The sequence below is a fragment of the Aplysia californica genome, unplaced genomic scaffold (genome assembly GCF_000002075.1).
Source record: "Aplysia californica isolate F4 #8 unplaced genomic scaffold, AplCal3.0 scaffold00813, whole genome shotgun sequence".
In the NCBI taxonomy this organism is placed as follows: Eukaryota; Metazoa; Mollusca; class Gastropoda; order Aplysiida; family Aplysiidae; genus Aplysia; species Aplysia californica.
Genome location: NW_004798083.1, coordinates 134445 through 146888, shown reverse-complemented (window position 1 = coordinate 146888; position 12444 = coordinate 134445). Strand labels below are relative to the sequence as shown.

General features: G+C 39.2%; 1 protein-coding gene across 2 annotated transcripts in view; it reads left to right on the top strand.

Annotated features, from left to right (window-relative positions):
- LOC101847534 (putative leucine-rich repeat-containing protein DDB_G0290503) overlaps window positions 1-12444 on the top strand; it is a 41800-nt gene that overhangs the window by 26594 nt on the left and 2762 nt on the right. For both annotated transcript variants that reach the window (XM_013088796.2, XM_013088795.2), the window contains 10 exons: window positions 1348-1429; window positions 1945-2022; window positions 3906-4039; window positions 5306-5375; window positions 5760-5853; window positions 6784-6870; window positions 7475-7552; window positions 7953-8118; window positions 10599-10732; window positions 11223-11331. In XM_013088796.2, the coding sequence (XP_012944250.1) occupies window positions 1348-1429; window positions 1945-2022; window positions 3906-4039; window positions 5306-5375; window positions 5760-5853; window positions 6784-6870; window positions 7475-7552; window positions 7953-8118; window positions 10599-10732; window positions 11223-11331 (1032 nt within the window). The remainder of the gene's footprint in view (window positions 1-1347; window positions 1430-1944; window positions 2023-3905; window positions 4040-5305; window positions 5376-5759; window positions 5854-6783; window positions 6871-7474; window positions 7553-7952; window positions 8119-10598; window positions 10733-11222; window positions 11332-12444) is intronic.

Here is a 12444-nt window from a genome sequence, read left to right as displayed (position 1 = left end):
TTTAATGTTTGTGGGAGTAAGTGTTTATGAAATGATACTTTTCCGATTATTTTAGCGGTTGAACATGGATACAACATGAATTTAGGATTTGTTTTCATTCACAACTCAGTGTTGCGGCCTCGAGTAAGATTCTTGTGTAATATCTCTAGGCCCTATCTGGACCCATCTCACTTTGATTACCCTGTCAAGCAAGTCAGCCTTCAGCCCTGGGTGCACTATGTTTCGTTTTAACGCCAAGAGCTTGCCTCCAACTTCTAAATAGCTGAAACAAGGGCTTAGTCATTACCAAAGAACTTGGTTCAGGAATAGTTCTGAAATACAAGCAAAAACCAGCACTAAATAAAACGAAACAGTTGTCACTAGTACTGGACGCTCCCAGGGTCCGATGGGGAACAGGGTTATTATCGCGGGACCCTCCCAGTGTCCGATGCAAGTAAACATTGAATTGTGTGAGGAGAAATATGGAAGAATATGTATGAAACTTTTTAATAGGAAAAGAAATATGAGGGGGTCCAAAAAGATGATATCCACTGGTTAGTGTAACACTCTGCCATAAGCCACTTTTTAAGGGGAGGAGCGACCCTTGATTTTGCCGATTTTGGGTCAGGCTATGCACATTGAGATGTTGGCTGATTTTTGAAGATCAACCAGTTCTTATTGTCTAAAAATGGCGCGGAAACAATTGAGAAAGTCTTTATTCTCCTCGTAAATTGCCTTTGAAAACATGAGGGTGAGTTAATAAAGTGAATTTTCACAATAATTGTCGTTTTTCGCAAAATGTCATTTTTTTTGCTGTTTTTCCCTACTCCTTCATTAGTTTTCATCCCTTTGACACGAAACTTTCAGGAAACATAGATGGCAAGGCTGCTATCAATGTAACAGAGATATTTGCGGAAAAAAAACAACACTTTTCCATTGGCAAGCAATTACGCAATCTAAATTTAGAAAAGGTTTTTTTATACCTTGGGAAAATTCTCTTTTTTTTTTCTGCGCTTATTGAAAAAAACTCGCTGTTAGGCTGATAGGGTTTGGTTCAGGTATACTCTCACCAATTTTGTCAAATTTTGGTAAGTAAATAAGTAAGCCTTTGGGATTTGAAAGTCATTGTTTATTTTCAAGATGGCGGCCGTTTCCATAGCAACCGCTGTAGCTATGCCAAAATAAAATTGCGTATCATGAGATGTTACTATGCCTAACTTATATGTGTACTTAGAATTTACTTCAGGACACAAATATTGAAAATGTTCCTCAAGGGTCGCTCCTCCCGTTAAAGTGTGTATAGCGAAGGCTTACTCTCTGTAGTCAGTATAACACTGTTTACATGTCTTTGACTGGCTTCTGTTTCAGACACAAAGAAACAACTTGAAGACAGTACAATAAAATGTAGAGCTTTGACTGTGGAACTTGACCAGTACAAAATGCAAATGAGGTAATCGAACTGTCATAAAATGTGCCCTCAAGATATTTTCTTTGATAAGTTTTATTGAACTTAGTCCATTAATGACTGTATAGTGCTGAGACTTCCACTATTTTCACCTATCTGAGAAAACTGTCATGGGTGAAAGTCCTCCATTCAGGACTGACTTGACCCATTACACACAGTCGATCAGGCTCTCCTCTCTCTATACGAACACTTTTGGTTATCGTGATATTTTGCACGAAAAACGCTTTTATATTATTTTAAGAATTGGGAGGGAGGGGTGAGAGTTTTTAAAACCAGGTTAGAGTTGTTCTCATTAGCATCTTTTGCTGAGAAATAGATTTCAAAATAAAGCATGAAAAATTCTGGCTTATTATAATTTCTATCAGCACAATTCATATGAGAAGACTATTTTATTTCATTATGTTTAAATCATCCAAGTTGTTATCTGTACTTTTGGTGAATAGCAAAGGTATTTATTTTCTTAAAATGCTTCCACTGACTTCTTACACATCTGGTTGCAGAAACAAGACCTCTGAGATAAATGATCTCTCCAACAAGCAAAAGCAGCAAGAACAAAGCCATGAAGTGGCACTGCAAAAGTGAGTGTGTAGTGCCAGTCCACTTGATTGTCTACCACAAGACCAGTATTACATTTTCCGACTATGTTTATTCAAGCTTGATTGGGGCTGTCTTTGGCTGTATGAGAAATGTTTTCGTCCTGAAAAGGACTACCATTGTTTTAACCCTCTCCGTACACCCTGGGGTCATTTTGTACCCCCGGGGCTGTATTCTTCACATTTTTGAATACTTGTAGTGCGAATATCTCTTTGAAACTTTCAGTATTTCTCGAAAAATTATTTTGACAGACTACTAATGCAAAGCGTACAGATCGGACGAACAAGTAAATTTCCTCTTTGGAAAGTGGTGGTACAGAGTTCCCTACATTGTACGGATATGATAGTAAAACACGATGTACGGATAGGGTTAATGGGGGTAGGTTGTGTTCAGGATAGGGAAGGGGACCCTCCTGATGTCTTAAAAGTAGTGCATCAGGGAATGGGAGTGATTGTATAAAATTATGCTGAACAGGCCTAAAGGTAGACCACATTATCGTGGTAAACTGTAAGGTAGATTGTGGCTACAGTGAGACAGGACTTACCGTAGACTGCATTATTGTGGTAGACTGTCCTGTGAGCTGGCACCAAATTTGTTCATACCAATACTGTTCGTTTTCTCTAGACTAATTCACACTGACATGCCATTTGAAAGCAAAATGTTGTGAAAGAGAACTCATCCATCACTGTAGTTGGAGGCCCATCTCTTAAATGATCTAAATTGTGTTAGAAAGGGTGTGAAGAAATCTTCATTGAAGACATTTTTCTGTGCCTCCAGTGAGTTGAACCATTTTTTTGTCATTTGTAAGTTAAGATTATATTTTTTGTGTCTTCTGTACGTTGGAATTTTAAAACAGTCAATTTTGCCCAAGACTGCCACCCACTATCGAGGAGAAAAGTGGTTTTCATAGGCAGGTGGATGTTTTTGGACAATGTCATTAGATCTATAATTTAAAAACTGCAAGGGGAGGGGGGGGGGATGGGAAGTGGTTTTTTGTATGGGTGATTTTCTTGGACTCTGGAGCTGGCTAAACTGTATATACAATCAAACTTGCACTGTAGAAGACATTCACCTGTACAAATGGTCACTTCCCATTTCCTCCCATGCATATTTTTTACATAGTGATTGATGTTTGTCCTTCACTGGCGAAGATGACCTTGACTTCATATCACTGAAGGGGTGGGGTTTGTGCAGAGATGGCTGATCAGGCTAATCTCCACCCGTAAATGGTCTGTTGCAGTGGAGGCAGGAGATGTTTGGGGCTTAACTAGACTGGAAGATAGGGCTCTCTCAGTCTTTTCTCAACTACTGTCTCCATTCCATGCCATACCTTACTTTACCATTTCCTACCATACCGTTCCTTACCATATATACAGTACTTTACCAAAGCATTATAATTACACAGTGTAAGACGGCCACCTGTCTAAGATGACCAGTTTTCTGCACGACAATGGGTGGGTGTCTTTGACTGTTTTGACTGTATATATGTGAAGCAAGCTGAAAAAATGAGTTACTTCTCGCAATCCACAAATAGAGATACGGGCAAAAAATCGACTCTAGGGTCAAATTTGTAGATTTTCTATTGATGCTGTGTACTTTAAGTATAACATGCCTATTGTTATATCATACTTATAAATCGTAAAAAACTTTACCTTTGAGAGTGATGTACATATTTCCTATAGGCTCTAATCTGTGAAGCAACTCATTTTGTCAGCACGCTTCACACACATATATATATATATATATATTGCATTCAGTTAGAAGAAACTTTTTATCTTCTGTGAAATTACAATCTTAGTATTATCACAGATTTTTATTAACATCAATGATGTGAACATACACAATAATTTATCTCCCTCCTCATCAGAGTGCATCTAGAGCTTCAAAGTAAAGAGAATGAGTTGGCAGTGTCGCTGAAACAGCTCAAGACGTGGGAGAACAAGTGGAGAGAACAGCAGCAGAAGGAGAACGACATCTTACAGCAGAGCAAGCTCAGTCAGAGTGAGAATCCTCACCGTTTCTCTTCTGATAATAATAATAGATAGATAGCATTTGTATAGCGCAAATCCCCGCTCAACAGCAAGCTCTATGCGCTTCACAATCTATACTATTACCCCAGCAGACCTGAGAGCATTCTGAAACAATCTCAACTTTCTGGGAAGCATACAGTGCAAGCAGCCAATTAGGGGCGCTAAAACACTGACATACTGACAAGATGTTCTCTGCTCTACACATTTTTGTTTGCCAACAGACACTCACACATACAGTCACACGCTTGCAAAAGCATGCACACATACACACACACACACACACACACACACACACACACACACACACACACACACACTCACATGCGTGCACACACACATGCACACACACTCAGGTGCTCACATGTGTACAATTGTATGCATGCAAGCACGTACACGCAAGCACACATACAGGCATACACATATGTGAGACATCGTGGTGAAATCAGACACTCGTGAAAATTATGAAATCAAAGAAATCAGCATTTTTGGCCAATGGGCAATTTTGTTGTTTTTTTCCAATTTTCTTTTTATGGCTCAACACCTTTTCTGTCCTTTCAAAAACACATTTTTGTTTGGATTTTACTGAAAAACATGGATTAATTTCTAAAAAATTATAAGTTTTCAATTTTCAAGGATTTCAGGGTTTGAAAGTTATCGAACTTTGACGGCCATTTTCTTGCTAATTATTCTTCTGAAACTGGGCGACTCTGACCTCCTTCAATCGCAAATATCTTGACTTCTATTCAAAATATATGGATATTTTTTTCACTAAAAGGAAGGCAAATGAACAGGCTTTAAGATGATACCTATAATCCCATATACCCAAAAACTAACGAGCGCCTGATTCCACCGCGTCGTGACACATATGCACGCATGCATGCACATATATATGTATATACACCTGAGAGAGAAAAATTGAAAGACACATCATTGGCATCAGCTGTAATGTAATGCCTGGGCTCTTCACTGGCACTCTAAGAAAATATTCATGTGTGGAGAACAATTTTTTATAGGGCTTCTCCGTCAAGGATGTTGTATCCCTTTCAACTTGGTGAAAACAGCCTCTCAACGGAGAGGGAAGCTTGAGTTATACATTTACTATTTCAATTAGTTACTAATTGATAGTAGTCCTGAAGACAAAAGCAGTACGCATGTTTTATCTGTCCTGACAATTTTCGCCATGACACTTACAAAGCCTTTCCACTTCACCTTTCAATTAAAACAATGTCTGTTTCAGATGAAACTCAAGACCTAAAAGATCATCTCAGGCAAGCCAAAGCTGATGTAGATGCATTGAAAGCTGAGAGGTATGAAGATGTGAATATAGCAATTTCCTTTTTTATTTTGTGCTTAGTGCTGCTGAATACAAGCCATACCATATTACCACATACTACACTGAACCACACAGTATCATACCGTACCTCACTGTATCATACTACACAACACCACACCACATCACTCCACACCACACCGCACTGCACCACTCAGCATGCTGCTATGCTAGGCCACGCCATGCCACACCATGCCACGCTTCAACAAGCCATGCCAAATCAAGGCTCAATGGTTACTGTCTATCTCACACTTATCTTATTTTTCTTAGCACTAAATGACTGTTAAAATATCGATGTTCGTCTTTTTACTGACACAATCAAAACCATAACTTGTGCTTTGTCTGGGATTTTTCTTTCAAGGGAAATGATGATAGAGGCACACCAAAACAGAATTGAAGATCTCAGAGAGAGCTTTAAAAACAAAATGGCAGAGATGGAGAATTGGCCTCAGAAGGTATGTATGGTAGTGCAAATTTTTCCTCTTCTAAAGTGATCTTTTCTCATTTTTTGCAAAACCATCGCTGTGGCACTTAATCCAGTCTCTAGGACCAACCCCTTCCATTATTAATATATCACCGATTATTTTATAGTTCTTTTGATTGCAATTACTTGTGTTTAATATTAGTGTTGTTGCAGTTGTCGTTGTTGTCGTTGTTGTTGTTGTAGTAGTTGTTGTTGGTGTTGTTGTTGTTGTTGTTGTTGTTGTTGTTGTTGTTGTTGTTGTTATTGTTCTTCTTCTTCTTCTTCTTCTTCTTCTTCTTCTTCTTCTTCTTCTTCTTCTTCCTTCTTCTTCTTCTTCCTCCTCCTCCTCCTCCTCCTCCTCGTCCTCGTCCTCCTCCTCCTCCTCGTCCTCGTCCTCCGCCTCCTCCTCTCCTCTTCCTCCTTCTCCTCCTCCTTGTTTCTTTAGTTACTCTTTCTTCGATGGCATATCCCATAAATGATTTCTGCTCCACAGAAAAATATGAACACTGTGATTTACCTTTTGTCATAAATAGAGTTTAAAGAAAATATCCATCGAAAAATAAAGCTTACATAGCATTTAGGCTATTGAATGTGATTTTTAAAAAAGGAGTCTGCTCTAAACCCCATCATGGTAGAGGACATAGGCACTGAGGGTTAAGACTGGCATGCCCCCCCCCTTCCCCCTTCACACACACACACACACACACACACACACACACACACACACACACACACACACACATTCCTACAATTTCGGAGAGGAATATGTATATATTTTAAAAATAAAATGTGAAACTGATTTCAGTAAGTAAGAGATTATTATTTCTTAAATTTCTGGGATCTTATGTGATACTGCACCTCAGCTTGAAGTTATAGAACATTTTGCTCGTCACTGAACTGCTGCTTTCTTTCATTCATACAGCTTCAAGCAGCAGTTGCAGCAGAGAAAACACGCCATTTGGCAGAAGTGAAAACCCTGGAAGAAAATCTGAAACACAATTTTGTTTTGGTAAGTCACCTCTCCATGTTAAAGTGAAGGGTTTGAATTATAATAGTACTTGTAAATAACACCTGGCTTTGTTTTTGTTTTTTAAAATGTTCAAGGTTTTCAGATTCTATAATTTTCTTCACACTTTTATTACTCTCAGCGTTGTTCCTATTTATTATTTTGGTAAAGTTGTATTGGCGCACATTTTTACATGACTGATTTATCTTTGAGGTCCTTTGTATTCACAGAATGTAAAAAGACTGATAGCAGAAGGCATATGCTTAAGACAAGCGTACATATATTCCCGCAGGTGGACTGTACCAAACCAAAATGTCAAACTGTACGTTTGAAGCAAGCGCATGTAGAATAAATGTTAATGCATTCAAAACAAGCCTCAGTTTTTATTATATAATCTATACGTTAGATTCAACAAGTCATAAAAGCATTATGGACACTGATGATATTTATGAAATGTGATCTTGTTTCTTTATAGGTTGAAAATCTTACCATTGATCACCCTTTTGAATTTATGTAGAACTGAAGAAAAAGAGAATTTTAAAAATGTGATGTTTATATTGTTCTCATATTATATTGCATTGTTTTTATCTGTATTTTTCCTTTCCAGGAGCTCCAGATAGAGAAAGACAAGTACAATGAGCTGCTCAAGAAAGTCCAGAGCCAAGAGCGGGATAAAAATAGCATGGTAACAGAGCTCATTAAGAACTTGGTGTGCTGCTTCTCAAAATGAGTCTTAAATTAGAAATGATGGTTGTACGAATCTTGTTATTGGTTATTAAGCATTCCTGCCCAGCCTTATGGCTGTTTTTTCCTCATCGGTTGGATTGAATAGCAGGTTTGGCTGTGAAAGGGTTACGCTTTCTTTAGTAATGACGAATACTGAGTGAAATAAGTTGACTGAGTGAAAAAGAAGAGAATAAAGAAGAGAGAGGAGGAGGAGAGAGAGTGGGGGGAGAGACAAAGAGAGGAGAGAAGAGAGAGAGAGAGAGACCTTGTAAAATGTGACTGTAATGAAAATAAATGAATTAAATTTTTTTTTTTTAACTAGTCTCTTTCCCCCCCTCATGTTGTCCACAACTTCACAGAGAGACGGTGAGCTCGCCCTGATGGAACAGAAACATAAACAAGAACTGGAGCAGTTACAGAGACAGATGACAGAGGCTCGAACCCGTGCACAAGAGAGAGAGGCTGACCTGTCTGCCGAGGTCACCAGTCTGAAAAAGATCATCAAAGATCTGCAGGATCGATTTGGTATTACTGAATATAATTAAGTATTACTCAGGGCTGGTATATTAAATAAAAAGTGATGTATTCATTTATTCATTCATTCATTCATTCATTCATTCATTCATTCATTCATTCATTAGTACTTTTAAAAAATTACTTGAATTTTTTTCTTAGTGGAACATTTAACTCATTCGCTACGCCGAGCCGTGGGGGGGCGGCGCGGCTGAAGTGCCGTCAGTACGCTAAGCCGTCCCCGGCGGCTCGAGAACCGGCGTTCAATTTTAGCTTGGTTTCTATTCCAATCCACATATCCATGTTAAAATAAAGGTCATAATATAAAGTTGACTTCCGGGTCAAGTGTTTCCACCGAAAATCGGAAGTTTTGATTAAATTTTGAAACACGATTTCGAAGTTTATGCGACATTGTTTTATCGCGAAGCCCAAATTATAGCCCAGATACCAGTCTTAGTACCTTTACACTACAAAATGTATCATTATTTTGCTCACTAAAGAAGTGTAGGACTCTTCTTTATAATATTGATACTACTGGACTCAAATTGTCAGTGCACTGTAATTGAGAAATCAATATTTTTGAGTGCTAGATCGAAATAGTCAAAATATTTTTTTTCACCCTAAAATCACTACTTTTTGGTGAATTTACTCAAAAAGTATCACCCAAGACATGTATAGGTTCATTCCAAATGCAATTCTGAATAATTCCATATAAGATACGAGTCTTTTTTTCTGTTTGGGATCCTTTTTTCAAAATTATTTAAAAAATTTTTTTTTTTCAATATCGGAGGTTATGATCCAAATGTACAAATATTATGGAATGTATGTAAATAACTGCTCATTTTTCAATATTTTCCTGTTCTATATACAGTTATGGTTATTTTGATGTATAATTTGACCAGGTGCAAACGTATTTTTTGAGTTTCATCTGAGATTTATAAATTTTTTTGGTTTTCAAATTTTATCCGCAGCCAATCACAATTGTGTTGCATAATCGCCTCTTACAGGAACCAGAGTTGAAAAATACTCAAATAAACAATACAGATGTATTCTACAAACCATACTGAAAATGTTGGTATATAATATGTTGATATTTATTTGAATTTATGGCCCCCAAGACCCGTGAACTGTGCACTAGTCATCATCTCATTTCGCCCTCCCGAAAAAAATTCGTCCATAAGCCGAAAATAATACGTAGCGAATGAGTTAATGCCTCTACCACCAGTGCCCCCCTCCCCCTACATTTTTCTTGCTTTTGATGAAATCTTGAAAAGAAGTCATGATATTTGCTTTTGAAGGAGATGGGGGTGGGGTGGCTAAATTTTAGATTTAAAATTAGTGAGAAAATGACCTTGAGAGTACAGTCGAACCTGTCTAAGACGGAATCGCAAGGGAGCTGGGAAAAAATTCCGTCTTAGATATTTTGCGTCTTACACAGGGGAATTTAAGGGTGGGATCAAGGATCGCTTGTCCGATCGGCCAGCAGTGGTCAAAACTTCACACCTCTCAGCTGCTATCCTGTCCGATAATGCCATGCATCAGTCTACGTATCCAATTACCACCAGTGCTTGCCTTTCATAGGACCACTGTTTGTTCTATTAAAAACAGAACGGTTTGAACATCTCATTTGCTTCCACCCTTAGCCCCACCCACCAATGCCACTCCTCAGTGCCATCGTTGTAACAACAACGATTCGAGGAACTCTTTTCTGGGCTGGTCGTACGATCACGGCGGCAGGCATTGGTCAATCTAATTTCACACCTCTGGCTTCTGGCTACCAAGGAAAGTTTTAGTAGTGGCTCGCTACTCGAGCACTCTCACGGGAAGTCGTGAGATTTCACACCCACACTACACTGACCATCTGCATCGCTCAGGGCTCACATGATGGTGTAACATCTACCCCCAAATTGCCCCCCTACTCCTCTACCTCGCCCAGCGGCATGGCCAAGGTGTTAAGTTCAGAGCCGGCGGAACCAAACTTGCGAGTTTCGTTTCAAATCAGGACTGAGCGGGCAAAGCATTTTCCGTCTTAGACAGGTGAAACCCTCGGAAGGGAGCGGATTTTTCTTTCCGTTTCCGCGTTGGACAGGTTTCTGTTTTATACAGGTAATTAAAGAGGAATATATCAAGGGGGAAGCGGGGACATTCCGTTAAGACAAGTTTCCGTTTTACACAGGTTTCCGTTAAGGCAGGTTCGACTGTACTTGCAAACTGCAAATTTACTTCTTTTTTTTGTGCCTGTAATCCACATTTTCAGAAAAACTCACACATTAATGTGTTTATAAAATGGACATAGAGAATGATGAGCAGAAAAACAAAATTTTGGAAAAGAAAATGGCCAAACGGGTTTGAAAATGCTGGGTTTTTTTTCTAAATTTCATTATTTTGACGAGCAACTGATGTCACCATGATGCCTCTCATATTATTATTATTATTATTATTGATTTGTCATGGACAACAGCTGAGTGACATTTTCGACAAATATTCAACAGCCAGACTGGATGGAGAAGACAACGGCAAAGTCACAGAACTTCAAGCCAAACTGGCAGACGCTCAGCAGGAACTCGGCGAAGCTCAGACTCGGGTCACGACCCTAGAGGACAAGGTCAAGGAAGCCACCGAGCAGGTAGGGAAAGAAACTGCTCTACCGAAGAGAGAGAGAGAGAGAGAGAGAGAGAGAGAGAGAGAGAGAGAGAGAGAGAGAGAGGGAGAGAGAGAGAGACGAGAGAGAGAGAGAGAGAGAGAGAGAGAGAGAGAGACGAGAGAGAGAGAGGGAGAGAGAAAGAGAGAGAGAAAGGGAGAGAGAGAGAGAAAGGGAGAGAGAGAGAGGGAGGAATATGTGAAGTTGTACAAGTTTCATGCCCCTTGGAACACTTTAAAGTTATTTAAGAGGCAGGATCTCCAAATTTAACGTCCATCTGTGATAAAATCAAAGAGCGAGGGAGAGAGGAGAGAGAGAGAGGGAGAGAGAGTATTGTTTTGTTTTGGTTGTGAACATGGTAATACACCCAAAACTGCACTGGCATTGGATGTATGCTTTAAAAAAAAAAAAATTTCAACTGTTGTTATTTTTTGTACTGTTATTATTATTTTGATGAAATCTCTTTTTGTTTCAGGCTCAGTTCCTTCAGAACATTGTTCGCAAGGAATGCGAGGAACGCTTTGAGCTGACGGAAGCTTTAAGTGAAGCCAGGAAAGAACTTTTGGAGCTCAAGAAACCCCCAGGTGAGTTCCAAAACCTGATTGCTTTATGTGAGGCAGCATGGTGAAATCAGGCGCTCATCAAAACAATGAAATCATAAAAATCGGCATTTTTTTCTGGGCATTGGGCTTTTTTATCTTTTCTTTTTTTGGCTCAACACCTGTTACGTCCTTTCAGAATTGCATTACTGTGTGGATGTTACTGAAAAATGTTGATTAACTCTTTGTCTCGGAGGGGGGTAAATCCACTAAGCCCGGGCCCTTTTTTGGTACTAAATCTAAAAATGACAAAAATGTCACTGAATGGGTCATTAAACCGAAACAAGCGAACCTATTATGATAGTACTTCATCTAATGAATGAACTTCCACTAAAAGAGACCTGTTTTCGGTTGATGTCGATGTTGTTGTAAAGGAATGTGCCAAAGCCGCTGTCAGTAGCTCACCGACAGCAGTTCCGACCACGAGCTGCTGGGAGCGGCTTGCTGGAGATAAAGAGTTAAAGGCACAAAATGTAAATTTTCAGTTTCCAAGGACACTAAACTTTGGAAGTAACCAAACTTTGGTGGCCATTTTCTCGCTTATTTTACATCTCACACCAGACAACCCCCACCTTCAATTGCAAATATATTGACTTTTATTCGAGATAGATGGGTATTTTTTGCCCAATGCTAGACAAATGAACAAGCTTAATGTTGATATTAATAACTTTAAATGCCCAATAATTGACGAGAGCCTGATTCAACCCTGTCATGACACATATGCGTGTTTCACTCTGTGCATGTTCACTATGTGTGTGCTGGGCTGTATTTTCATTCAGCAATAAGTGAAGTAAATACAGTGAAATTCAAAATTAACAAAATCGTCGGGCCTGGCGTTCGATTTCCTTGAATCCAGGTGTTTGTTATAGAAATGTGAGCAACAAGTTGTGTCGCAATGTGGAGCTTAGCATATGGCATTGTCTGTTTCCACAGACCAGCGCAAATTTCATGACATAAATTTATGTCTATGTCTAGACCAGCCTTTTACTCCCCAATAGCCGGGAGAAGTAGGTGGACATGATTGTGCTGCGTCTGTATCTCTGCCGACTTTCCAAGCCTGAAAAACTTGTACCTATTTCACCCCTTCCCCCCCCCCCT